Below are 24,505 nucleotides of genomic sequence, written 5' to 3' on the forward strand. Positions count from 1 at the left end.
CTGCTAGAGGACAGAGGGTTAAAAGGGGCATTCAGGGAAGACAAGGCCATAGCGAGATTGAAGGAATTCTTTCCTTCGGTCTTCACTGAGGAAGATGTGGGAGAGATACCGGTGATAAAACAAAAAGGAGGTAAAGATATAAAAACAAAAAGTGAGGAGAGTGGACGAGGATACCAATTAGTTTGTTTATTCACATAAAAAATAACGTGATTAACATTAATGTTAATCACGTTATTTTTTATGTGGATAAACAAACTAATTGGAGAGATACCAGTGCCAGAAATGGTATTCAGTGCTGATGAGTCAGAGAAACTGAAACAAGATGTAAGGGACAGTTTGACAAATTGAAGAGTAGCAAATTGCCTGGACCGGATGGTATTCATCCCAGAGTACTGATAGAATTGAAAAATGAACTTGCAGAGCTATTGTTAGTAATATGTAATTTATCTTTAAAATCCAGCATCTTACTGGAAGATTGGCCAATGTAACGCCGATTTTTTAAAAGGGTTCCAGAGGTGACCCAGGAAATTATAGACCGGTGAGCCTGACATCAGTGCCAGGCAAAGTGGTAGAGACACTTATAAAGAACAAAATTACAGAGCATATACATAAGCATGAATTAATGAGACAAAGCCAACATGAATTTAGTCAAGGGAAATGTTGCCTCACCAAGGGATGAACAAACATATGGATAAAGGTGAACCGGTCGATATTGTGTATCTGGATTTTTAAAAGGCATTTTTAAAAGTACCTCATGAAAGACTCCTGAGAAAATTAGAAAGCCATAGGATAGGAGGTAATGTCCTATTGTCAATTAAGAACTGATTACAAGATAGAAAACAGAGTTAGTATTCTGAATGGAGAAGGGTAGATAGTGGGGTTCCCCAAGGGTCTGTGCTGGGACTGCTGCTTTTTAAACATATTTATAAATAACATAGTAACATAGTAGATGACGGCAGAAAAAGACCTGCATGGTCCATCCAGTCTGCCCAAGACAAACTCATATGTGTATACCTTACCTTGAAATTGTACCTGTCCTTTTCAGGGCACAGACCATATAAGTCTGCCCAGCAGTATTTCCCGCCTCCTAACCACCTGTCCCGCCTCCCATCACCGGCTCTGGTACAGACCGTACAAGTCTGCCCTCCACTATCCTCGCCTCCCAACCACCAACCCCTCTTCCCCCCACCTGCTCCGCCACTCAATTTCAGCTAAGCTTCTGAGGATCCATTCCTTCTGCACAGGATTCCTCTATGCATATCCCACGCATGTTTGAACTCCGTTACCGTTTTCATCTCCACCATAAATGAACTAGAGATGGAAATAAATAGTGAGGTAGTTGTTAAATCTCAATAGGATTGTGAAAAATTGCAAGAGGACCTTACAAGACTGGAAGACTGGGCATCCAAATGGCAGATGATGTTTAATGTGAGCAAGTGCCAAGTGATGCATGGAGGAAAGTGGAACCCAAACTATAGCCATGTGATGCAAGGTTCCACATTAGGAATCACCAACCAGGAAAAGGATCTAGGTGTCATCGATGATGATATGTTGAAACCCTCTGCTCAGTGTGCAGTGGCGACTGAGAAAGCAAATAGAATGTTAGGAATTATTAGGAAAGGAATGGAAAACAAAAATGAGAATATTATAATGCCTTTCTATTGCTCCATGGTGCAACAGGACCTCGAATACTGTGTGAAATCCTGGTCACCACATCTCAAAAAAGATATAGCAGAATTAAAAAAGGTACAGGGAAGGGCAACAAAAATGGTAAAGGAGATGGGACAACTTCCCTATGAGGAAAGGCTAGCAACTAAGGCTCTTCAGCTTGGAGAAGAGACAGATGAGGAAAGATAGAATAGAGGTCTATAAAATACTGAGTGGAGTTGGATGTGAATCTCTTGTTTTTCCAAAAATACTAGGACTAGGGGGCACGCAATGAAGCTACTAAAGTAGTAAATGTAAAACAAACGAGAAAATATTTCTTCACTTAACATGTAATTAAGCTCTGGAATTCATTGCCAGAGAATATGGTGAAAACAGTTGGATTAGCAGGGTTTAAAAAAGGTTTGAACAATTTCCTGAAAGAAAAGTCCATAAGCCATTAAGACAGACTTGGGAAAATCCACTGCTTATTTCTAGGATAAGCAGCATAAAATTTGTTTTACTCTTTTGGGATCTTGCCAGGCACTTCTGACCTGGATTGGCCACTGTTAGAAACAGGATACTGGGTTTCATGGACATTCTGTCTGGTCCAGTATGGCAACGCCTATATTCTTATGGGCCCAGAGGGCATGGGGTAGGAGGAGACTCTGTTTCCAGGGTCATATCCTCTCAGATCCACAAACTTCCACAGCACCTCAGTCCTTGATGGGTGGAGTTCTCTAAAAAAAATCTCCATAGCACACACTAGCATGTAACTGAAACTCCACTTTACTGCACAAAACCAAACAATATTCACAAATTTCTCAGACTAATGAGGTAGATATTTTACTCCTGCTTCTTCCGAGGGAACTTCTACATAGTGACACATTGTGGGCCCCATTCCCACACTTGGAATTCTGCTGGTTCTCTTTCTGTTTTTCTCCTGTGTCTTCCTTTCTTCCAAGACTCTTAGACAATGCCTCTTTCTATGAACCTTCACAGTGTTAGTAAATCATCAAGTCACACTATATGGGCGCCTTCTTCAGCATGTCTGCAGTTTTATACCTCTGGACTACTCATTGTACTGGTTGGCTCAGTTCATCTTCCAAGTTCATCAAGATTTCTTTCAGTTCCTCCACATCACCATCCTGAAAACCATTTCCAATATAGGTAGATCTCTTACATCTTTTTCCGTAAAGACAGAACCAAAGAATTCATTCACTCTCTCCGCTATGTCCTTAGCCTCCCTAACTGCTCCTTTTCACTCTTTCATGATCTAACGGTCCCACAGATTCCTTCACAGGCTTCTTGCTTCTGATATACCTGAAAAAAAAGTGTTACTATGAGTTTTCTTTTTTTTTTTTTCCCTTTATTAATCATTTAATGATTCACACAGCTATGTGATTATACAATTCACATTGAAATAACAAAAGAGATTCTTTACAAAAAGTAATATAAGGAAACAATAAACACTTTTTTTTTTTTCCGTCCACAACTAAAGAAAAGCGATTCCAAGAAAAGGAAAAGAAAAAGAAAAAAGCATTAAGTTATTATTACACACTTACTACCTCTAAATTCAGACTCCAGCCTGCTGTGTAGGAGGGCATGTAACAGTCACTTCAACTCTAGCATCTAAAAAGTCTTTAAGCTGTTTAGGGTCTACAAATTGAAATTGTTTGCCCTCAAGCAGAACAGTACATATACAGGGAAAACGTAAAACAAAATTAGCTTTCAAGGCTTCTACTCTGGGACGGAGTTCCAAAAAGGCCCTCCGTCTCACTTGTGTCGGCCTAGAAAGATCAGGAAAAATCCTAACCTTGGAGCCCATAAACAGTTCATCTAAATGCCTCAGGGAAAGTCTTAACACTGCATTCCGATCCGGCTCCAGCACAAAAGTGACTAACATTGTAGTCCTGTAGGTAATCACATCCAATGAACTTTCTAGGAAGGAAGTAAGGTTCATTTCTTCACCCATTTCTCGTCTAGGGGGGTCTCCTAATGCCCCCCTAGTATTCCAGATGTAATGGGCCCGAGTTATGGGAGGCAATGAGTCTTTGTCCATTCCCAGAATGTCAATCATATATTTTTTCACCATCTCTATTGAAGGAATTAGAGGAGACTTGGGGAAATTGAGAAACCGAAGGTTAAGTCTCCGAGACTGATTTTCAAGGTATTCCAAACGTTTATGTAGGAAAGTATTGTCCTTAACCAAAGCGGATTCCAAAGACCCCATTTCTTGAATCTTAGTATCTACTTTTTCAATCTTAGAGGACTGCTGTGCTGTCACCTGTGCCTGAATCAGAACTGCTTCTGAGAGAGTTTTAATATCATTAGTATTTTCTTTTAGCATACTTTGCATAGAGGAGTGAGTATTATATACCATATCCCACAGTGACTCAAGTGTCACAATAGAGGGTTTACTTATTCCACCTGATGACAAAAGGGAGTGTGGTGGGGTCTCGGTACGAGAAAGTCTATTGATAATAGCTTGTGGCAGTACCTTTGAGGCCAAATCGGCCGAAAACGCAGGGTCCGTGGTCCCACTCAAGTTCGCCGCTGTCCTCCCCTCTGGCAGCTCCGAATTTACCCCTTCGGTATCGGATACTGTCTGGGCTGCGGCGAACAGTTCACTTCCTGGTTGTGGAGGTTCCCTGCGGTCTTCGGGGCTCAGGGAAACCCCGTCTCCGCTTCCCATCGACGTCGGCACGTCGACAGTGGCAGAAGGAGTCGATGTACATAGAGGTCCCGGCGGCGTCCTGGGAAACTGCAAAATCGATTGCCTCAATGCCGACGAAGGTCCAGGAGCTGAGGGAAGCTCCCTCACCTTCCCCCTCCGCTTTCCCATCGCGAACGACGAGACGAGGGAACCGCAAGAGGCAACAGTCCACAGCGTCCTCAGGGAGCTCACTCAGGTGCGTGTGTGCAAAGCGCCATCTTGGAATCGTTACTATGAGTTTTCATCTCTGTGGCAAGCTTTCTTCATATTCTCTTTTAGTCTAGTCTTCTTTATCAATGTTTTGCATCTAGCTTGACAGTGTTTCTGTTGCTTCTTATTTTCTTCATTCACATCATTTTTCCATTTTGTTAAGGATGCTATTTTGACTCTAATAGCCTCTTTCACCTCACCTTTTAATCATGCTGGCTGTCAGTTGCTCTTTTTCCCCACCTTTGTTAACACGTGGAATACATCTAGTCTGGACTTCCATGATGGTATTTTTAAACATCCACACCTGATTTAAAGTCCTAACCTTTGTGGCTTTCGGCATGAAAACGGTAACGGAATTCAAACATGCGTGGGATAAACATAAAGGAATCCTGTGCATAAGGAAGGGATCCTCAGGAGCTTAGCCTAGAATGGGTGGCAGAGCTGGTGGTTGGGAGGCGGGGCTAGTGCTGGGCAGACTTATACGGTCTGTGCCGGGGCTGGTGGTTGGGCGGCGGGGATAGTGCTGGGCAGACTTATAGGGTCTGTGCCAGAGCTGGTGGTGGGAGGCGGGGTTGGTGGTTGGGAGGCGGGGCTAGGGCTGGACAGACTTATACGGTCTGTGCTGGGGTTGGTGGTTGGGAGGTGGAACTAGTGCTGGGCAGACTTATACGGTCTGTGCCGGGGCTGGTGGTTGGGAGGCGGGGATAGTGCTGGGCAGACTTATACGGTCTGTGCCAGAGCTGGTGGTGTGAGGCGGGGTTGGTGGTTGGGAGGCGGGGATAGGGCTGGACAGACTTATACGGTCTGTGCCCTGAAGAGGACAGTACAAATAAAAAAAGTAGCACATATGAATTTATCTTCTTGGGCAGACTGGATGGACCGTGCAGGTCTTTTTCTGCCGTCATCTACTTTGTTACTATGTTTTAACCATTTTCCTCATTTTATCATAGTCGACCTTTTGAAAATTAAAAGCCGCTGTAGTAGATTTCCTTAGTGACTTCACTCCAGATATCAGCTCAAATTTGATCATGCTATTACTGTTTCCCAGCAGATCCAACACCGTTACCTCTCATACTGTGCCCTGCATTCCACTAAGGATTAGATCCAAAATAGCTCCCCCTCTTGTTGGTTCCTGAACCAGTTGCTGCAAGAAGCAGTCATTTATTACATCTTGAAATTTTACCTCCCTAACACTCCCTGATGTAACGTTTATCCAGTCAATATTAGGACATTGAAATCACCCATTATTATACTGTTGCTCAATTTTCCAGCTTTCCAAATTTCTGTAAACATTTGTTCATCTGTCTGTTCATTCTGTCCTGGTGGACAGTAGTACAGCCCTACCACTATAATCCTTGCCTTCACACCTGGAATTGCAATATAATTTGTACCCTGCTAACACAGTGTCCCATTGATTGTCCTCCTTCCACCAGCTCTCTGAAATGCCTATCATATCTACCTCTTCGTTTAGTGCTATATACTCCAATTCTCCTATCTTATTTCTAATGTGTCTAGCATTTGTATATAGACACTTCAAATTGTTTTTTTCCCCTTGCATCTACAGGCTGTTTTGATGTTAACAGGGCTAATTTGCATCCTTTCACCATTATTGAAAACTCTCTATGGGGATTCCCTAAAGATCCTGTTTCAATAATATCCTTCAAAAAAAAACTGGACACCGAACTATGCGCTCCTGGGCAACTGCCACCTTCCCCCCCCCCCCCCCCCCCCCACCACCACCATTTTAGTTTAAAAGCTGCTCTATCTCCTTTTTAAATGTTAGCACCAGCAACTTGGTTCCATCCTGGTTAAAGTAGAGCCCATTATTTTGGAACAGGCTCCCCCTTCCCCAGAATCTTCGTGCCTTATTACCATGCTCATAATGGTGTTGTTTTAGCTTTCTAAGCTGAAACTCATTGTCTCCAACTGCAATTAACTGCAGAGCTGGTGGTTGGGAGGCGGAGCTAGTGTGGGCAGACATATACGGTCTGTGCTGGGGCTGGTGGTTGGGAGGGGGGACTAGTGCTGGGCAGACTTATACAGTCTGTGCCAGAGCCGGTGGTGGGAGGCGGGGCTGGTGGTTGGGAGGCGGGGATAGTGCTGGGCAGACTTATACGGTCTGTGCCAGAGCTGGTGGTGGGTGGCAGGGATAGTGCTGGGCAGACTTATACGGTCTGTGCCAGAGCTGGTGGTTGGGAGGCGGGGATAGGGCTGGCCAGACTTATACGGTCTGTGCACTGAAGAGGACAGTACAAATAAAAAAAGTAGCACATATGAATTTATCTTCTTGGGCAGACTGGATGGACTGTGCAGGTCTTTTTCTGCCGTCATCTACTATGTTACTATGTTACCCCACGCTTTCCCACTCATAGCAGGTTCAATGCGGCTTACATATTATATACAAGTACTTATTTGTACCTGGGGCAATGGAGGGTTAAGTGACTTGCCCAGAGTCACAAGGAGTTGCCTGTGCCTGTAGTGGGAATCGAACCCAGTTCCCCAGGACCAAAGTCCACCACTCTAACCACTAGGCCACTCCTCCACTTTTCACTCTCGCTCTCTGCAGACAGCATTAAGGGCTTATAAAGTAAAATCGTTCTAAAGCAGCCAGCTGCTGCTATAATGCCTGCTCTTTAACCGGCTTTTCCTTTTTCTTTCTGGCCCCCCCACTTGATGAATACACCCCTCAACACCACTTTGAGACTCTTCCACAACATGAGCTGTACTCTGCTACTTTCCCATCTTTGCTATTGTCATTCCCCCTTTCCACTGTTGTCTTCATCCCTCTTTCCTCCTCTGTACTTTTTTCACAGTCCCTCCTCATTCCTCTCTGCTCTCCCTCTGTTGTGTCAGGAGTAGCTTCAACACATGGCTGCTATCTCGCTTCATTCTTCTGATCACAGTGAAACTACTACCCCACTGTACATGTATGTAACTCACCTGATCTCAAATCTGGAAAGATAAGTTATCAAATCTAAACTCCAAATCCAACCAATCAGCTGTGGGATGCAGAAGATAAGTAGCACACATCAAGGTTTAACCCCCACATATTACAGTCAGTGGTCTCTGCAACATTAAAGATGTATTTTAAATCTTCCTATCTTAAATCTGTATTTTAAATCTTCCTATGTGTTAAAGAATAAGGAAGGCCCTTATAGACCAAAATATACTGTTTAGAGTAACAAGTCCAGAATGTGCTGAGAACTGGAGCTCTTAGAACCAGATTGCATTGGATAAACAGAAATACCAGACCCAGAATGCACAGTGTGCACACAATAGTCATACCTGGAGAAAATCACTCTCCAACATAGCAGAATTGCTAAAGAGGTTGTAGTCTTGAGTTCTGAGGAGTTGATAGAGGTCCCCATTTTCCACCCCAAGCTCCACACCAATGCTCCCTTCTTCAGGTGAGATCCCTGTTTCGTTGAACTTAGGATCTAGCTTGAACCCATAGAACCGTGCCATTCCACACAAGGCATGGCCAATTCAGGGTTCCATAGCACACTGCTTTGCTCTTATACAAGGATGCTCAAGGCTGGCATGGACCCAAGGCTTTTGGGAAGAACCCCACTTGTAGGCACAAATTGCTGTGATTCATTTCCTGTCAGACTCTGATGTCATAAGACCTAGGTCATGTCACAAGGACAAGGTAATGCCCACACCAGTATAAACAGAAAGCCTAGGAAACCATGGGCAACAGTTTATGAAGAGCAGCAAAGTTCTGGTAGCTGCAGAAGAACTCAAGAGTTGAAATGGAAAGAGGTGGTGTAATTCATTTGAGAAAGTTCTGTATTTCTATTGTAGCTTCTATTTCTTCACTATGGTTTTGCACTGGAAAACAAACACATTGTACTGGACAAACCTACCCTAGGCTCCACATGACCCAACCCTACTACTACTACTACTACTTAACATTTCTAGAGTGCTACTAGGGTTACGCAGCGCTGTACAAAATAAACAAAGAAGGACGGTCCCTGCTCAAAGGAGCTTACAATCTAAGGAACGAAATGTCAAGTCTAGGTTTCCTGGGCAGAGGTGTAGAGGTTAGGTGCCGAAGGCGACATTGAAGAGGTGGGCTTTAAGCAGAGATTTGAAGATGGGCAGGGAGGGGGCCTGTCGTATGGGCTTGGGGAGTTTGTTCCACACGTGGGGTGAGGCGAGGCAAAAAGGGCAGAGTCTGGAGTTGGCGGTGGTGAAGGGTACGGAAAGGAGGGATTTGTCTTGAGAGCGGAGGGTACGGGTAGGAACGTAAGGGGAGATGAGGGTTGAGAGGCAACCCCTACAAATGGGCAGTCCCCTATTCCGATCCTCCATCAGGCCCTAACCTGGACCTACTAGTAGGTCCCCTAGACCTACATTTCAACTCCCTGCTGTTCCAAGGGTCATCAGGGCAGGAGAGAGCCCACTCACTCCTGCCCATTGCATATGAATATGGCAAAATAGATGCCATATCCTCTAGCAGAAGTCTTTCATGGATACTGCTAGAGGTCATGGCAGTCATTTTACTGAAGAACCCATGATGGGCAATAGCAAGTGGGCACTGCTTATGTCCAAATGACCCTGGACCACCAGGGAGTTGAAAGGTAGGACTGAGGGGCCTACTAGGGGGTGAGGATGTCCAGGGTAGGGTTTGCCTGTTGAGGGGCAGGGTAGAGGGGAGGAGGTGGGAGGGAAGGGGAATCAGCATCAGGCCACAGTTTGGTAGTTATGCAGGTGCTGGCTGATATTCAGTGCCAGCACCCTCATCACTAACTGGACAAGGTTAAGATTGCTATTTATGCAGTCCTACATGCCCAGTTAGCTATACAGGCTACAGCCCTGAATACTGCCAGAACCTGCATAACTCCTGGCTCCTCCCTTGTAAGCCCCTCTCCAGTTTTTAGATGGCCCGTTAGTGCCAATATTCAGAAGCACCACCCCGTTATGTGCCGCTGAATATCAGCAGCTGGCCAGCTGAGTGCATTTTAAACAGCAGGATCCTCTCCTGCTCACTTAAGTTGCTTTGAATACTAGGACCATTTACTCCAGCCTCATACTCTCTCTTCCTATATAAGAGGCAAGTGGCTAGATTAGAGAGTGGCTCTTCCACTCTAGCTTTAAATCCATGTTCTCCTGTTCCCTACACATTGCCTAGCAGGGGAACAGCTGGAGCAGAGAGCAACAAGTGTGTGTGTGTGGGGGGGGGGGGGGGGGGGGGGGGGGGGGGGGGGAGGGGTTGTTTATGCTGTTTAGAAACAAGCTTTTGGTGCCTAGATTGCCTAAAGGGAAGAACCAATCCTGAGAGCTTTCCTGCTATGTTTTGAAAGATGCTTGGGGAAATCCTTCCTGCTGAACTATCTGTGCCTTGAGGCGAGAGGGATTGCTCCCACTGAGATAATTCACTTGTGAAATAGAGGAACCAGGATAGGTTAAACACAGGATGTGCTTACATCTGCTGGGTAGTTGTTAGAGATGGTCACTAGGCCTGAGAGATGTGTTACCTAGGAGGTGGAAGGGGCACCAGCTCAGAAATCAAGCATGGTACCGGATGACTGGAGGGTGGCCAATGTAATGCCGATTTTTTAAAAAGGTTCCAGAGGTGATCCGGGAAATTATAGACCAGTGAGCCTGACATCAGTGCCAGGCAAAATGGTAGACACTATTATAAAGAACAAAATTACAGAGCATATTCAAAAACATGGATTAAAGCCAACATGGATTTAGTGAAAGGAAATCTTACCTCACCAATCTACATTTCTTTGAAGGGTTGAACAAACATGGGATAAAGGTGAGCCGGTCGATATTGTGTATCTGGATTTTCAAAAGGCATTTGACAGAGTACCTCATGAAGATGCCAGAGGAAATTAGAGTCATGGGATAGGAGGCAGTGTCCTATTGTGGATTAAAAACTGATTAAAAGATACAAGAGTAGGGTTAAATGGTCAGTATTTTCAAAGGAGAAGGGTAGATATTGGGGCTCCCCAGGGGTCTGTGCTGGGACTGTTGCTTTTTAACATATTTATAAAATGATCCAGAGATGGGCATAACTAGTGAGGTAATTAAATTTGCTAATGACACAAAGTTATTCAAAGTTGTTTAATCGTAAGAGGATTGTGAAAAATTACAAGAGGACCTTACAAGACTGGGAGACTGGGCGACTAAATGGCAGATGGCATTTAATGTGAGCAAGTGCAAAGTGATGCATCTGGGAACGAGGAACCCGAAACATAACTACGTAATGCAAGGTTCCACATTAGGAGTCATCGACCAGGAAAGGGATCTAGGTCATGATACGTTGAAACCCTCTGCTCAGTGTGCAGTGGCAGCTAGAAAGCAAATAGAATGTTAGATATTATTAGGAAAGGAATGGAAAACAAAATGAGGACGTTATAATGCCATTGTAGCGCTCCATGGTGTGATCGCACCTCAAATATTGTGTGCAGTTCTGGTCACCGCATTTCAAAAAAGATATAGTGGAATTAGAAAAGGGTGACGAAAATGATAAAGGGGATGGGACGACAGGAAAGGCTAAAGCGGCTAGGGCTCTTCAGCTTGGAGAAGAGACGGCTGAGGCGAGGGAAAGGGAAATGGGACTTGATATACCGCCTTTCTGAGGTTTCTGCAGCTAGAAAGCAAATAGAATGTTAGATATTATTAGGAAAGGAATGGAAACAAAAATGAGGACGTTATAATGCCTTTGTAGCGCTCCATGGTGTGATCGCACCTCAAATATTGTGTGCAGTTCTGGTCACCGCATTTCAAAAAAGATATGGTGGAATTAGAAAATGGTGACGAAAATGATAAAGGGGATGGGATGACAGGAAAGGCTAAAGGGGCTAGGGCTCTTCAGCTTGGAGAAGAGACGGCTGAGGCGAGGGAAAGAGGGAAAGGGAAATGGGACTTGATATACCGCCTTTCTGAGGTTTCTGCAACTACATTCAAAGCGGTTTACATACATTCAGGTACTTATTTTGTACCAGGGGCAATGGAGGGTTAAGTGACTTGAGATATGATAGAGGTATATAAAATACTGAGTGGAATTGACTGGGTAGACATGAATCGATTGTTTACGCTTTCAAAAAATACTAGAACTAGGGGGCACGCAATGAAGCTACAAAGTAGTACATTTAAAACAAATCAGAGAAAATATTTCTTCACTCAATGTGTAATTAAACTCTGGAATTAGTTGCCAGAGGATGTAGTAAAAGCAGTTAGCTTAGTGGGGTTTAAAAAAGGTTTGGCTAGCTTCCTAAAAGAAAAGTCCATAAGCCATTATTAAAATGGACAGGGAAAATCTACTGCTTATTTCTAGGATAAGCAGCATAAAATGTATTGTACTTTTTTGGGATCTTGCCAGGTATTTGTGATCTGGATTGGCCACCGTTGGAAACAGGATGCTGGGTTTGATGGACCTTTGGTCTGGCCCAGTATGGCAATACTTATGTACTTATCCAGTGGCAGAGACTCCCAGGACCAGTCAGCCAACAGGCCCAAGCAATGGCCTCAGTAACCAGCACTTTCCTTCATGCTCCCTCCTCTCTTACTTCATTTTCTCTTTTCTAATAAACATGTTCTAATCTGCTGCCATTTATTTGAATTACAGTATATCAAGTCTGTGAATAAATGGTGAGAGAATGAAAAAATGCACAGGAGGGAATGAAAACAAAACATGTCCATTAGTAGGGAAGTAAGGTCAGTAATGGATGGTGTTCTACAGTCTGTGTCCCAAGTATGGCAAAACAGGGCAGACTTTTACAGTGTGTGTCCTGATTATGGAAATACAAATTTGGGTGGGCTGGAGTAGGCTTCGATAGCAACTCCAGTGATTGGGAAGTAGGACCAGGGCCGGCAGACCTGTGACCCGAGAACAGCAGGAATAGATCAAGAATAAGTGTACGTTTTTTTGTGTCGGATTCATATCACATGCTATGAGTGTATCTGAGGGAAAGGAGAGGCAACTTAAGGGTGATAGCAAGTAAAATAATGTCAGTTTCCACCATTGTTGGATTGCTAGTTTAATCAAGTATTGACAATGAATGACTATGCCGCAACCAAAATGATAAAACTACTCTTCCACGATTTCGTGACTGGCCTAGTTGTGGTACCGGTATTTGATCTTGACAGAGCGTAACTGGCACGGAATGGCAGGTACGGCTCTAGCCACCATATTGGGTGAACTAGATAGACCATCTGGGTCTTTATCTGCCGTCATATACTATGTTGCTCTGGAAACTATAACATGCTGGTAACTGCTATTGACCCCAACACTTCGGTGAATGCTCCAGTTTGCTTCTCCCCCGCTGCATATTCTCACTATATACAATCACCTGGAATCTTTTGCAGGTGTGTATATGGTGGTAGTAATTTCACTTCACTTGTGTGTGTGTTAAACATAGGAGTGGAACACATATGAAAAAACATGCACATTTATTCTTCCTTGCAGATTAGAATACCATTTATTACATCACAAAGAATAATCCAAAGAGGCAGGGCTGGCTCAAGGGTGTATGACACACTAGGTGAGCCTTCAACCTTGTGCACCTGCCAGAGACAGCTCTAGCGCCCCCCCCCAATATCCAGCATCCTCCCTTTTTCTAATAGCCCAAGTGTGCAGCATCCACCTTTCCTCCCTGAAGCGCCCAGCATTGCCCCTTCTCTACCTGGAGCTGTGTTGCTGCTGCCACCACTGACACCCTCCACCAGGCCAGCCCGTGGACCATGAGCCAATGTGTGTGCTGAAGACCTGAAGAATCCCACCCCCTCCAAGATACCGTGTTCAGAGGGCATGGGATGCGACAGGCCTGCAGCTGCTGAGTGCCACACCATGCTGGCCTCAGTTTTGTACCACCCTGAGAAGACACCTATTGTAGGGCTGGCCCTATAGAGAGGATTCAGTATGTTATTTACTTATTAGGATTTATTAACCATCTTTATGAAGGTGAACTTTCCAGACCATGTGGTCCCTTTTTCCTGCCAGCCGAAGTCATCCATGTAGTTTCAAAGGATCATGTAATGCAATAGAATTGGGTGAATCCTTTATCCAATTCATTCACCACAATTCACAGAGAATCTAAACTTTTGTAGAAGACCAAAACACCTTGGTCTGCTGCCGCTAGGACGTATGTAATTCTGTAGCTGGACAGTGAGGATAAGGGAAGCATGCACTGCTGCTGTCACCTGTGCCATGCATACACTGTGCTGCAGCATTTTGTGCATGCGAGGGATATTTGCAAAAATATTGCAAATACATCCTGTTATTAACTCAGAGGAGGGTCTTTGCCTTGCCTCAAAATGACAAGTGGAGCAGGCCTTGAAGCCAAATACTGGGAGAACGAGGACAAAGTGTAATTCAGGGGCAGATGCTCAAAAGTCCCCGTTAAAAACTGTGTCCGTTTAGATCCTCAGTAGAAGTTACCGATTTTGAAAATAGCAAGCAATGCTCAAAGGAAATCGCATGCAAATGAGATTCACATAAATTTAGCAAGCAGCTCGGCAGGGAAATCACCTAGGACCAGTGGCGTACCAAGGAGGGGGGGCGGTCCGCCTCAGGTGCGCGCCGCTGGGGGGGGGGGGTGCTGCGGCGCGCGCCTGCTCCGAGTTCACTAAACGTCGTCGCTCGTTCGCTGCAGCTCCCTCTGCCCCGAAACAGGTTACTTCCTGTTCCAAGGCAGAGAGAGCTGAAGCGAAGTTTAGCGAACTTGGAGTAGGCACGCGCCGCGGGCCCCCCCCCCCCAGCAGCGTGCACCCGGGGGGGGGGGTGTCATTTCGCCTGAGGGGGGGAAGGTGTCATTTAGCGGGGGGGGGGGGGGGGGGGGGGCACACCGGCGCTCCACCCCGGGTGTCATCAAGGCCAGGAATGCCACTGCCTAGGAAATAAGCAGCACGGTAAGTGCCCATGTTCTGCGCATGACCAGGCATCCCGCAGCTGTACTCTCTCCTTTCCCTGCAGTATTTGCTGGCTCCACTGTGCCCGTCTCCTTTCCCCTGCAGTTCTCTGATTCTGGCTGAACCTTCCTCCTGCAGGTTACTTGCCTTCCCCTCAGGCTGCCCCCCCCCCCCCCCCCCGCCGATTCTCATTTGGGAATCGCCTCCTTGCTGAATGCCCCCCTCTCAGCTGACATCATAGGGGCTTTCCCCAGCCAAGTGGCTGTCTGCTGGTTTCTCCGCCCCCAGCTGACCTCACAGATGCTTTTCCCCAGCCAATTGGCTAATTGTTTCTCCGCCCCCTCCATCTGCCCCTACAATGTCAGCTGGTAGGGGGGGCAGAGAAACAAGCAGACAGCCAATCAGCTGGAGGAAAGCCCCTATGATGTCAGCTGGGTGGGTGGGGGGGGGCAGCTTTCAGCAAGGGAGAGATTTCCAAGCAAAATCATAGGAGGCAGCCTGAGGGAAGGCAAGTAAGTTGCAGGAGGAAGGTGGAGCCAGCATCAGAACAATTTGCTATTGAAAAAAAATCTCCTCCTTGCCGAAAGACACCCCCCCCCCCCCCCCCCACTCTGTTTAGTTTCTTCACCCCTCTAAGCTGTTCTCTGCTCTTGCATAAGTTTTGCTATTGAAAAATGCAAGCAGGTTGCTTCTCCCATAAGTCACATAACGACAGCTCCAGACCTCAAGGAAATTTTGCACGTTAAAAGGTAGACACTCCTTTCTGTGCATTGCTCGGAATGCTCATTTTAATACTAATCAGCTCGCTGTAATACATTTGCATAGGACTACCATTGCCTGCTACTACAATCGATAAAGATGGACACAGAACCCCTTTGTGCATTACTCACTAAATAACATGCCCGCTAAACTGGATAGAACCAGTCAAAAATCGGATGTTCCTAGCATTGTAAGCTTTGTGCATCGGCCCCTCAGAGCAGTAGTAATGCACGACAGCAGCATTCAGACTGGTAGAAATGATTCTTATCTGCAGAAGAGCCAGAAATGATTTTAAGCAGTATATTTACAAAGAAGGAAGGATGAAAAGGCTGGGACAAAAGTTGTGTTTAAGTTAAATAAGTGGAGTGATAGGCAGGAGCATCCACACCCTTGCTGCTGTTTGATTCCTATACTATTAGCATGGGAACCTCACGGTGGCTGTGACAGTGTCATACCAGCCCAATTCAAGCCTTCACATGTGGCAAACAAGGGAACTGGAGGGTGTTAGGATTGGGACTTGCAGAGGAACACAGGCTAGCCATCATTCCCAGTCTCAATACAACAGAAGCACAGCGCAAGGTAGCAGCCGGCCGGCAAGCAGGCTATGTTTATTCTACAAACTAAACTAGATTGCTTAAATTTTAAGAGGGCACGGACTAATCACCAAGCAGATTCTGTTATCTTCTAAGCTTCAAGACATCCCACCACAGCGAGTCTTCGGACATGCGGCGAGAGCGCAGAAAACACAGTCTGCAAAGAATCACAGACCTACCACAGGGTAAGCCCAGCATAAAGCAGCAGTGCCCAACATCCACCAGGCCTGTATGCCTTTTCTTTTCAAGTATTATATTTCTCAACATACAGAGCCAGCTGTTCACACTAAGCATAAACAGACAAATCTCCTCCTACACAAACATTAAAAACGCACACATATTCTCCCTCCCCTCCCACCCACCCCACCTCCACTGAAGCAGAATCCAATTTCAAGGGACCCAGTGGCACCAGAGCCTGGAGGGTCTAAAAGCCATGTGTAAAAGAAGTGCCATCATCTGCTCAACAAGAGGACTCATCCAGAGCCAAACTTACTAAACCAAACCCACCCAGAGCTCCTTCCCACCCCACCCTCTCAGCACAAAACCATTCTATGAACAGGGGGGGGGAAAAAAAATCAGGGAGTGTTTGTTAGGAGTAAACAGATCACCCACAGACTTTGAAGTTCAGATACAGTGTCCTTGCTGTGAGCCTCTGGCTGAGAAATACTGTCCCTGCTTTCTCCTTGTCCTCCTCCGCTGCTGCAGTGCTACTGAGTCAAAGCCAGGGGCTGCCCTGGCTGCAGGAGGCAGAAGTAAATGCCAGTAAGATACTTGGGGAGTTTCCAGTTCTACCAGTTACGATAATCCAGATGAGGCCAAAGTTGAAAACAAATTATAGATATATTCTGTGTAAGAGTGCTGCTGGTCTCTCTAACGCTTGGAGAGCTCATAAGATAGCCAGTCCAGACCTTCATAAAGGCCGGTGCCCTGGGTTGCACAGGTTGCCTGGACGAACCACTGTAAGATAAGAAATTACGGTCAGAAGCTGTTAACCAGGACAGGCAGGAAGGAGGGGAAATGGGATGCGAGAGGAGTCTGGCAGAAGCAGCACTCCCACTGCTGATTAGAGTTGGATAGAAGGAGTGGGTAGGGAAATGTTCTAAGCAACAAAGGTGACACGTACAGTACGACTGCGAAGGCTCTGTAGTCCCAGCTTGTCTGTCAGCTCACTGACCGCCATTGCATTGGGTAAATCCTGCTTGTTGGCAAAGATGAGTAGCACAGCATCACGCAATTCATCTTCTTGCAACTGAAAGAGGAAAGACAGGAAACCTAGTGTTAGAGCTGATCATCAGATGCGAGAGCCTGCACGTTGGCCTAGATATGCAAATTTATATATTCAGTTCAGCTAAAGACCTCCCACTGGTGGCCATGCCCACGACAAACAGGAAAACCCTACCCTCCCAAGCCCCAGATCTGGCACTGCTCCTGGCCCAGGAGCCTCACGGACGTACGAACAGTACAAAAGGAGTGAGGGTCCTTGATGGGCTGATATTGATGACTGTATTAAAGGTCCTACATAGTAACATCCTGGAATCCTCTGGGTTTTTTTTTTTTTTTTGGGGGGGGGGGGGGGGGTTCCTTGGGTTGGTTTTTTTTGTTGCCTCTCTCCTTTGGGCTACTCCTGCTCACCAATGAATGTCCAAAGTCCCCTTACATTTCTCTGCATATCCCTCATCCAAAAAACCTGAGAGTATTGGACCAGACTCTGTTGTCTGAGCCTGAATCCCCTCACCATCTTCTGCAGCTCCTCCGCTGACTCTTGTACTCGCTCACGGTCATTGCTGTCCACCACAAAAATCAGTCCCTGGAAAGGAAGTTTACATATTACAACAGAGCACACAACACAAACAAGACCAAGCCCCATGGAGGAAGGCAAAAGAACCCCACAGAGAAAGAAGATTATATTTGTATTTTACACAGACACTCTTCAATGCTCTTATTTCTGGGTGTTATGTAGTAATTCTAGTGTTCACCAAGACCCCTCAGTCGCTTACACCTATGATGCCCTGTCTACCCTAAAAGCCCTTAACCGCTTGCATACCTGAGTATTTTGGAAGTAATGTCTCCACAAAGGCCGGATTTTGTCCTGGCCACCTACATCCCATACTGTAAAGCATATGTTTTTATATTCAACCGTCTCCACATTGAAACCTGAAAAAAAAAGCAAGAGACAGATTTTTTAAGACACAATTGTGCAGTTGTTAGAATTATCCTGAACACAGGGTGAGCAACCAGAGGCGACAGCTTTCCTCACAGCTGTGCTCCTCCGCCAGTTAAACTGTGCTTCAATGGTGACATTGCTCAGAGCAATGAATCCCAGACAACATCTTCCAGCTAAGTGCAAAATTGTTGTGCGTGATGAGACACCAGTGCAGGAGCACAGGCCTCGTCTTCACCCTGGATCCCTCATTGGCTTCTTGCTTTGCATGATAGAACTTATGCATGCCTGGGGCAGATACAGAGGGTAGCAGTAAAAGCATGGATGGAAAACTGGTAGTGTCAAAGAAATGGTGGACCTGCATGTTTGTATAGGTATGGAAATGTATGCACTCTACTCAGAAGCAAAGACCAAAAAACATGAGAATGCCAACTTGCAATTTGTGGTAAGACTTTGGTACATTCTCAGATAAAAATCAAGGGAGTTGGCAAGCTTATAAGCATGGACTGCAGGAGATTATGGTGATCAGATTTGATATAAGCTCTGGGGTAAGTTCATATAGGAAATCCAATACGTTAGCATTTAACTTTCAAAAAGGAGACTATGATAAAATGAAAAGAATGGTGAAAAAAGAAACAAAACTTAGAGGAGCAGCTGCAAAGGTCAAAATTTTACATTGCGCAAGGATGCTGTTCAAAAATACCATCCTGGAAGCCCAGGTCAAATATATTCCATGTATTAAAAAAGGAGGAAGGAAGACCAAACGACAGCCAGCTTGGTTAAAATGTGAGGTGAAGGAAGCTATTAGAGCTGAAAGAAAATCCTTCAGAACACGGAAGAAGGATCTGACTAAAAATAATAGGAAACAGCATAAAGAATGGCAAGTCAAATGCAAAGTGCTGATAAGGAAGGCAACGAGAGACTTTGAAAAGAAGATTGCGTTGGAGGCAAAAATGCATAGTAAATATTTTTTAAGGTATATTGAAAGCAAGAAGCCGGCAAAAGAATCTGTTGGACTGCTAGTTGACCAAGGGGTAAAAGGGGCACTCAGGGAAGGCATGGTCATAGCAGAGAGATTAAATGAATTCTTTACTTCGGTCTTCACTGAGGAAACTTTGGGAGATACACCGGTGCCAGAAATGGTATTCAGTGCTGACGAGTTAGAGAAACTGAATCAAATCTCTGTAAACCTGGAAGATGTAATGGGGCAATTTGACAAATTGAAGAGTAGCAAATCACCAGGATTGGATGGTATACATCCCAGAGTATTGATAGAATTGAAAAATGAATTTGTGGAACTATTGTTAGTAATATGTAATTTATCTTTAAAATCAAGCATGGTGCCGGAAGATTGGAGGGTAGCCAACGTAACACCGATTTTTAAAAAACGTTCCAGAGATGATTCGCGAAATTACAGATGGGTGAGCCTGACGTCTGTGTCGGGCAAAATGGTAGAGACTATTATAAAGAACAAAATTACTGAGCATATACATAAGCATGGATTAATGAGATAAAGCCAATATGGATTTAGTGAAGGGAAATCTTGCCTCACCAATCTACTACATTTCTTTGAAGGGGTGAACAAACATGTGGATAAAGGTGAGCTGGTCAATATTGTGTATCTGGATTTTCAAAAGGCATTTTACAAAGTACCTCATGAAAGACTCCAGAGGAAATTGGAAAGTCATGGGATGGGAGGTAGTATTCTAATGTGGATTAAAAACAGAGTAGGGTTAAATGGTCAGTATTCTCAATGGAGAAGGGTAGATAGTGCAGGGGTCTGTGCTGGGACCGCTGCGTTTTAACATATTTATAAATGAGCTAGATATGGGAATAACTAGTGAGGGGCAGGACTGTTCATGGACGAAGTCCTTGTGCAGGTTGCAGGCAGCTGCCCAGGTGAATACTACAGCAGACAGGGATTTAAGGTACTGGGGGGGTGGGGGGGAGAAAATGCATCCCTGTAAAAAAAAAAAAAATTGGCACCCCCAATCATTTTGAAAAGTTGGCTCCTATGCCCATGCCAAAGATGTGTAATAATTCAGCCTGCAATACTAGGGTGGTCAGTGTCTGGACATATGACATCCTGGGTCCCCTGCAGAACCTACCAGACGCACATGGTTATGTAAGGACCTGCGTTTCCTTCAGTACCTTCAGCTTGTCAGACAGATCCAGTTGCTAGCTGATGTTACTACTTAAGCCTACTCTACAAACCCTGCCATGTGATACTCTGTTTCCATTAGGACTTCTAGCATTTCACATTAAACTTTGACATTCATTCTGGCAGCCACAACACTCACTGCTTAATTTTCCAACAAGAAAACACTTAGCAAGTGACAACAGTTCAAGGTGTTTTGGCTCTGGAAACATGTAGATTTGTTGTGGATTGTGATACTTTTTATTGGATGAAAGAATAATCCAACCATATTGTACTATACGAACTTTTGAAATCACATGGATGGCTTCTTCAGAAAGCAGAAAAAAGGACACCCATGAGGTCTGGAAAGCTCATATACTGGAAGCAGGCAGGCAAGAAGAAGCTCACCGGTGCTGGGCTTTCCCTTGGAGGCCGGGCCAAGAGGATTTTGCCCCTCCCCCCTCTCAGCGGCCCTGATCAAGTGGATGCTGTTTAACTGGGATGGCAGTGGACTGAAGCCCAGCTAGAGCACAGTGGAGGAAGCCTGTGAGGGCTGGATTTAATTACCCTTCTTTACAAATCCATAATTAAAAGAGTTACGTACAGATAAAACAGGTATTCTAAGAGGGCTTAGTTTATATTTAAATCTTTTTATTAAATCGATACATAGCAACAATAACAAAGCAAAGTGAAAAATACATGGTATAGTAGAGAACTCCCCTTACGTTCATACCCGTAACCTCCGCTCTCAAGACAAATCCCTCCTTTCAGTACCCTTCTCCACCACCACCAACTCCAGGCTCCGCCCTTTCTGCTTCGCCCCACCCCATGCTTGGAATAAACTCCCTGAGACCATTCGCCAGGCCCCCTCCCTGCCCATCTTCAAAGCCCATCTCTTCAATGTTGCCTTCGGCACCTAACCACTACACCTCTATTCAGGAAATCTAGACTGCCCCAATTTGACATTTCGTCCTTTAGATTGTAAGCTCCTTCGAGCAGGGACTGTCCTTCTTTGTTAAACTGTACAGCGCTGCCTAACCCTAGTAGAGCTCTAGAAATGTTAAGTAGTAGTAGTACTGCTGCATCCTCAATGGCTTATCCTTCATCATCTAATAAATGGTATTCTAGCCTCCAAGAAAAATCTCACCTGTATGTTTTTCATGTATGTTGCATACATTGGGTGGCAGAGCCGGTGGCGGGAGGCGGGGATAGTGCTGGGCAGACTTATACAGTCTGTGCCAGAGCCGGTGGTGGGAGGCGGGGCTGGTGGTTAGAAGGCGGGGATAGTGCTGGGCAGACTTATACAGTCTGTGCCCTGAAGAGCACAGGTACAAATCAAAGTAGGGTATACAGAAAAAGTAGCACATATGAGTTTATCTTGTTGGGCAGACTGGATGGACCATGCAGGTCTTTTTCTGCCATCATTTACTATGTTACCTGTTTTAAACAAACACGTAAGTGAAATTACTACTACCATGTTCACACCTGCAAAGAATTCCAAGTGAGTTTTATATAATTTCTGCCTGTTACATACTAAATATTAATATGCAGACACGAGTGAGCCTCTTTCCACTTATCAGTGCTGGTTGTATTTGAAAATCTATGGTGCCTGGATTCGTATTTTAAATTTCACTACTCACCTTTCCAAATCCATGTAGAAATAATCTAGTTTGTACTTGAGATACTAGAAAGTGAAGTGACAAGGAGAGTGAGAGGAGGAGGAGTCTAGCCCTTGCCTCCCTATTTCTCAGCCAATTATTCTAACCACTAGGCTACTTCTCCATCCCTCCTGTATACTTAACTGCAAATGAAAGTTAGTAAAACAGAGTAATCAGAACCTCATGGAATTCAAAGTCAGACTATAGGTGAAGAGTTACTCTTCCCTATACCCCCACACAGCTAGACTTTCACTTACCAATGGTGGGAATTGTGGTAACTATCTCGCCCAACTTCAATTTGTACAGGATCGTGGTCTTACCAGCAGCATCAAGTCCAACTGAAAGGGGAGAAAAAGTGCACGTTAGGGAAGGGAAAGAGCAGCCAAGTAAGATGGACTTGGGAAAATCCACTGCTTATTTATAGAATAAGCATTATAAAGGAGGTCATATATTGCTAAAGATGTAAAAGACTTGACGGGGTCCAGAGAAAGGTGACAAAAATGGTATGAGACAAGACGAAGACCTGAATATGTATACCCTAGAGAGGAGAGACAGGGGAGATATGATACAGACATTTTAATACTTGAAAGGTATCAATACAGAACCAAATATTTTCCAGACAAAGGAAAACAGTAAAACTAGAGAACGTGAATTGAGGTTGCGGAGTGGCAGACTTACAAGTAATGTTGAGAAATTTTTTTTCACAGAGAGAATGGCTGCTGCCTAGACGTGAAGTCAGGTTGAAGAGTGGTAGACTTACGAGTAAGGTTAGGAAGTTCTTTTTCACGGAGACGGTGGTCGATGCCCAGAATGCCCTCATGAGGGAGGTGGTGGAGAAAAAAACGGTGAAGGAATTCAAAAAGAAATGGGATGAACACAGAGGATCTCTAATTAAAAATGAATGGTATTTTATAACCATATTGTCAGTGATCCAAAGGTTGTTGGCTCTTTCGTTGAAGCTAAAATTGTGGTTCTGCCGAAACCTGGCAAAGATTGAGTTTATGTAGCCAATTTTAGGCCTATGGACAGTAAGATATATGCTAAAATTATAGCCTTAAGACTTTGCTCCGTACTTCCCTCATTAATTCACCCGGATCAGCATGCATTCATGGCTACTAGGTCCATCACTGATAATTCCAGACTTCTATGTAATTTACTTTCTCTAACCCAGTCCTCTTCCCAATCGTTAGTTGCCTTGTTCCTGGATGCAAAGAAAGCATTTGACAGAGCAGAATGGTCCTATTTATTTAGAGTACTATCCTGGTTTGGCTTTGGTCAGGATTTTATTCATATGATACGAATTTTATATCTAAACCCATCTGCCTTCTCTGTATCTGGGTCATGTGACAGGACTCCCCCTTATTCAATTTGACAATCAAACCCCTGGCCATTGCCTTATGACAACACCCTCTAAGTGAAGGTTTTAAACTTCCATACTCAGAAGTTAAAATTATCCCTTTATGCAGACAACTTGCTGCTTTATACTACCGCCCAATCTATACCACACATACTTAATTTAATAGAATCATTCTCACACATATATCCGGCTACAAGACAAATTGGAATAAGACAGAATGTCTTCCACTTAATAATTTGGTTAACTTACCAGCTCTCTCCCCTTTTCCCTTTAAAATTCAGGCCTAAGGTATCAATCTGCATACGAACCTTTTCTGGAGAGACTTGCTGACCTGAACATGTATTCCCCAGAGGAAAGGAGAAACAGGGGTGATATGATACAGACGTTCAAATATCTGAAAGGTATTAATCCGCAAACGAACCTTTTCCGGAGATGGGAAGATGGTAGAATGAGAAGACATGAAATGAGATTGAAGGGGGGGCAGACTCAAGAAAAATGTCAGGAAGTATTTTTTCACGGAGAGAATAGTGGATGCTTGGAATGCCCTCCCGCGAGAGGTGGTGGAAATGAAAACGGTAACGGAATTCAAACATGCGTGGGATAAGCATAAAAGAATCCTGTGCTGAAGGAATGGATCCTCAGGAGCTCAGTCAAGATCGGGAAGCGGGACTGGTGGTTGGGAGGCGGGGATAGTGCTAGACAGACTTGTACGGTCTGTGCCAGAGCCGGTGGTTGGGAGGCAGGGCTGGTGGTTGGGAGGCGAGGATAGTGCGGGGGGGGGGGGGGGGCGCATAGGCGATCCGCCCCAGGTGCCATCCAGGCAAGGAACGCCACTGCGCTGGCAGGTCAGGTTTTCAGGATATCCACAATGAATATGCAGGAGATAGATTTGCATACCATGGAGGCAGTGCTTGCAGATCTATCTCCTGCATATTCATTGTGGATATCCTGAAAACCTGCCTGCGGCTCTCGAGGACCGGAGTTACCTACCCCTGCACTAAGGGTCGCACTGGGGTCAATTGCTCCCAAGTTCAAATCAAGTCTTAGCACTACTAATAAAACCCTCAGCGGTCGGTGCTCAGTGACCTCTTTTATCACATTATCAGCTCGAGATAAAACAGAACAAAAGCCAGCACCAGAGAGCAGAACAGGAAGGAAAGCGCTAGGGATATAGTGGACCAGGAAGGAGAAGCAGCCCCAGGTCTGAGGAACTCACCCATAAGAATCCGCATCTGCTTCTTGCCAAAGAGACGGGTGAAAATAGAAGAGATGGTGAGACCCATGGCTGCTCGCGCTCGCTCTCTCTTCCGTCCCACCTTCCGCTTCCGGCTCCAGCTGTGTCCCACCCACACTGTCGCCGACCAACAGGAGCGAAGGACGTCAGCCCCAAAGGGTACTCGCCGCCT

General features: G+C 45.1%; 2 protein-coding genes across 2 annotated transcripts in view; both read right to left on the bottom strand.

Moving 5' to 3' along the window:
* Positions 1-8,041, bottom strand: part of LOC115479021 (protein FAM71F1-like) — a gene marked incomplete at its 5' end in the record, with an annotated part of 35,316 nt that extends 27,275 nt beyond the window's left edge. The window contains one exon of the mRNA XM_030216731.1: positions 7,856-8,041. Coding sequence (XP_030072591.1) covers positions 7,856-8,041 — 186 coding nt within the window. The remainder of the gene's footprint in view (positions 1-7,855) is intronic.
* A 7,003-nt stretch (positions 8,042-15,044) lies between these two features.
* LOC115478621 (ADP-ribosylation factor 5) lies at positions 15,045-24,468 on the bottom strand. Its single transcript, XM_030216103.1, has 6 exons — positions 24,316-24,468; positions 22,000-22,080; positions 17,831-17,940; positions 17,522-17,593; positions 16,910-17,035; positions 15,045-16,743 (listed from the first exon to the last, which is right to left on the bottom strand). Exons 1-6 carry the CDS (start codon positions 24,380-24,382, stop codon positions 16,657-16,659), a joined length of 543 nt encoding a protein of 180 aa, XP_030071963.1. The 5' UTR covers positions 24,383-24,468; the 3' UTR covers positions 15,045-16,656.
* Positions 24,469-24,505: the final 37 nt, after the last annotated feature.

This window comes from Microcaecilia unicolor, chromosome 10 (genome assembly GCF_901765095.1).
Source record: "Microcaecilia unicolor chromosome 10, aMicUni1.1, whole genome shotgun sequence".
NCBI lineage: Eukaryota > Metazoa > Chordata > Amphibia > Gymnophiona > Siphonopidae > Microcaecilia > Microcaecilia unicolor.

What these genes read in the sequence shown, in the direction of transcription:
- LOC115478621 (XM_030216103.1), bottom strand. Translation starts at nt 24,382, where the DNA reads ATGGGTCTCACCATCTCTTCTATTTTCACCCGTCTCTTTGGCAAGAAG. An exon ending in TACCACAATTCCCACCATTG is followed by an intron (nt 17,941 to 21,999) that starts GTAAGTGAAAGT and finishes TTTTTTTTTCAG; the next exon opens with GTTTCAATGTGGAGACGGTT. An exon ending in AGAGCCTTCGCAGTCGTACT is followed by an intron (nt 16,744 to 16,909) that starts GTACGTGTCACC and finishes CTTATCTTACAG; the next exon opens with TGGTTCGTCCAGGCAACCTG.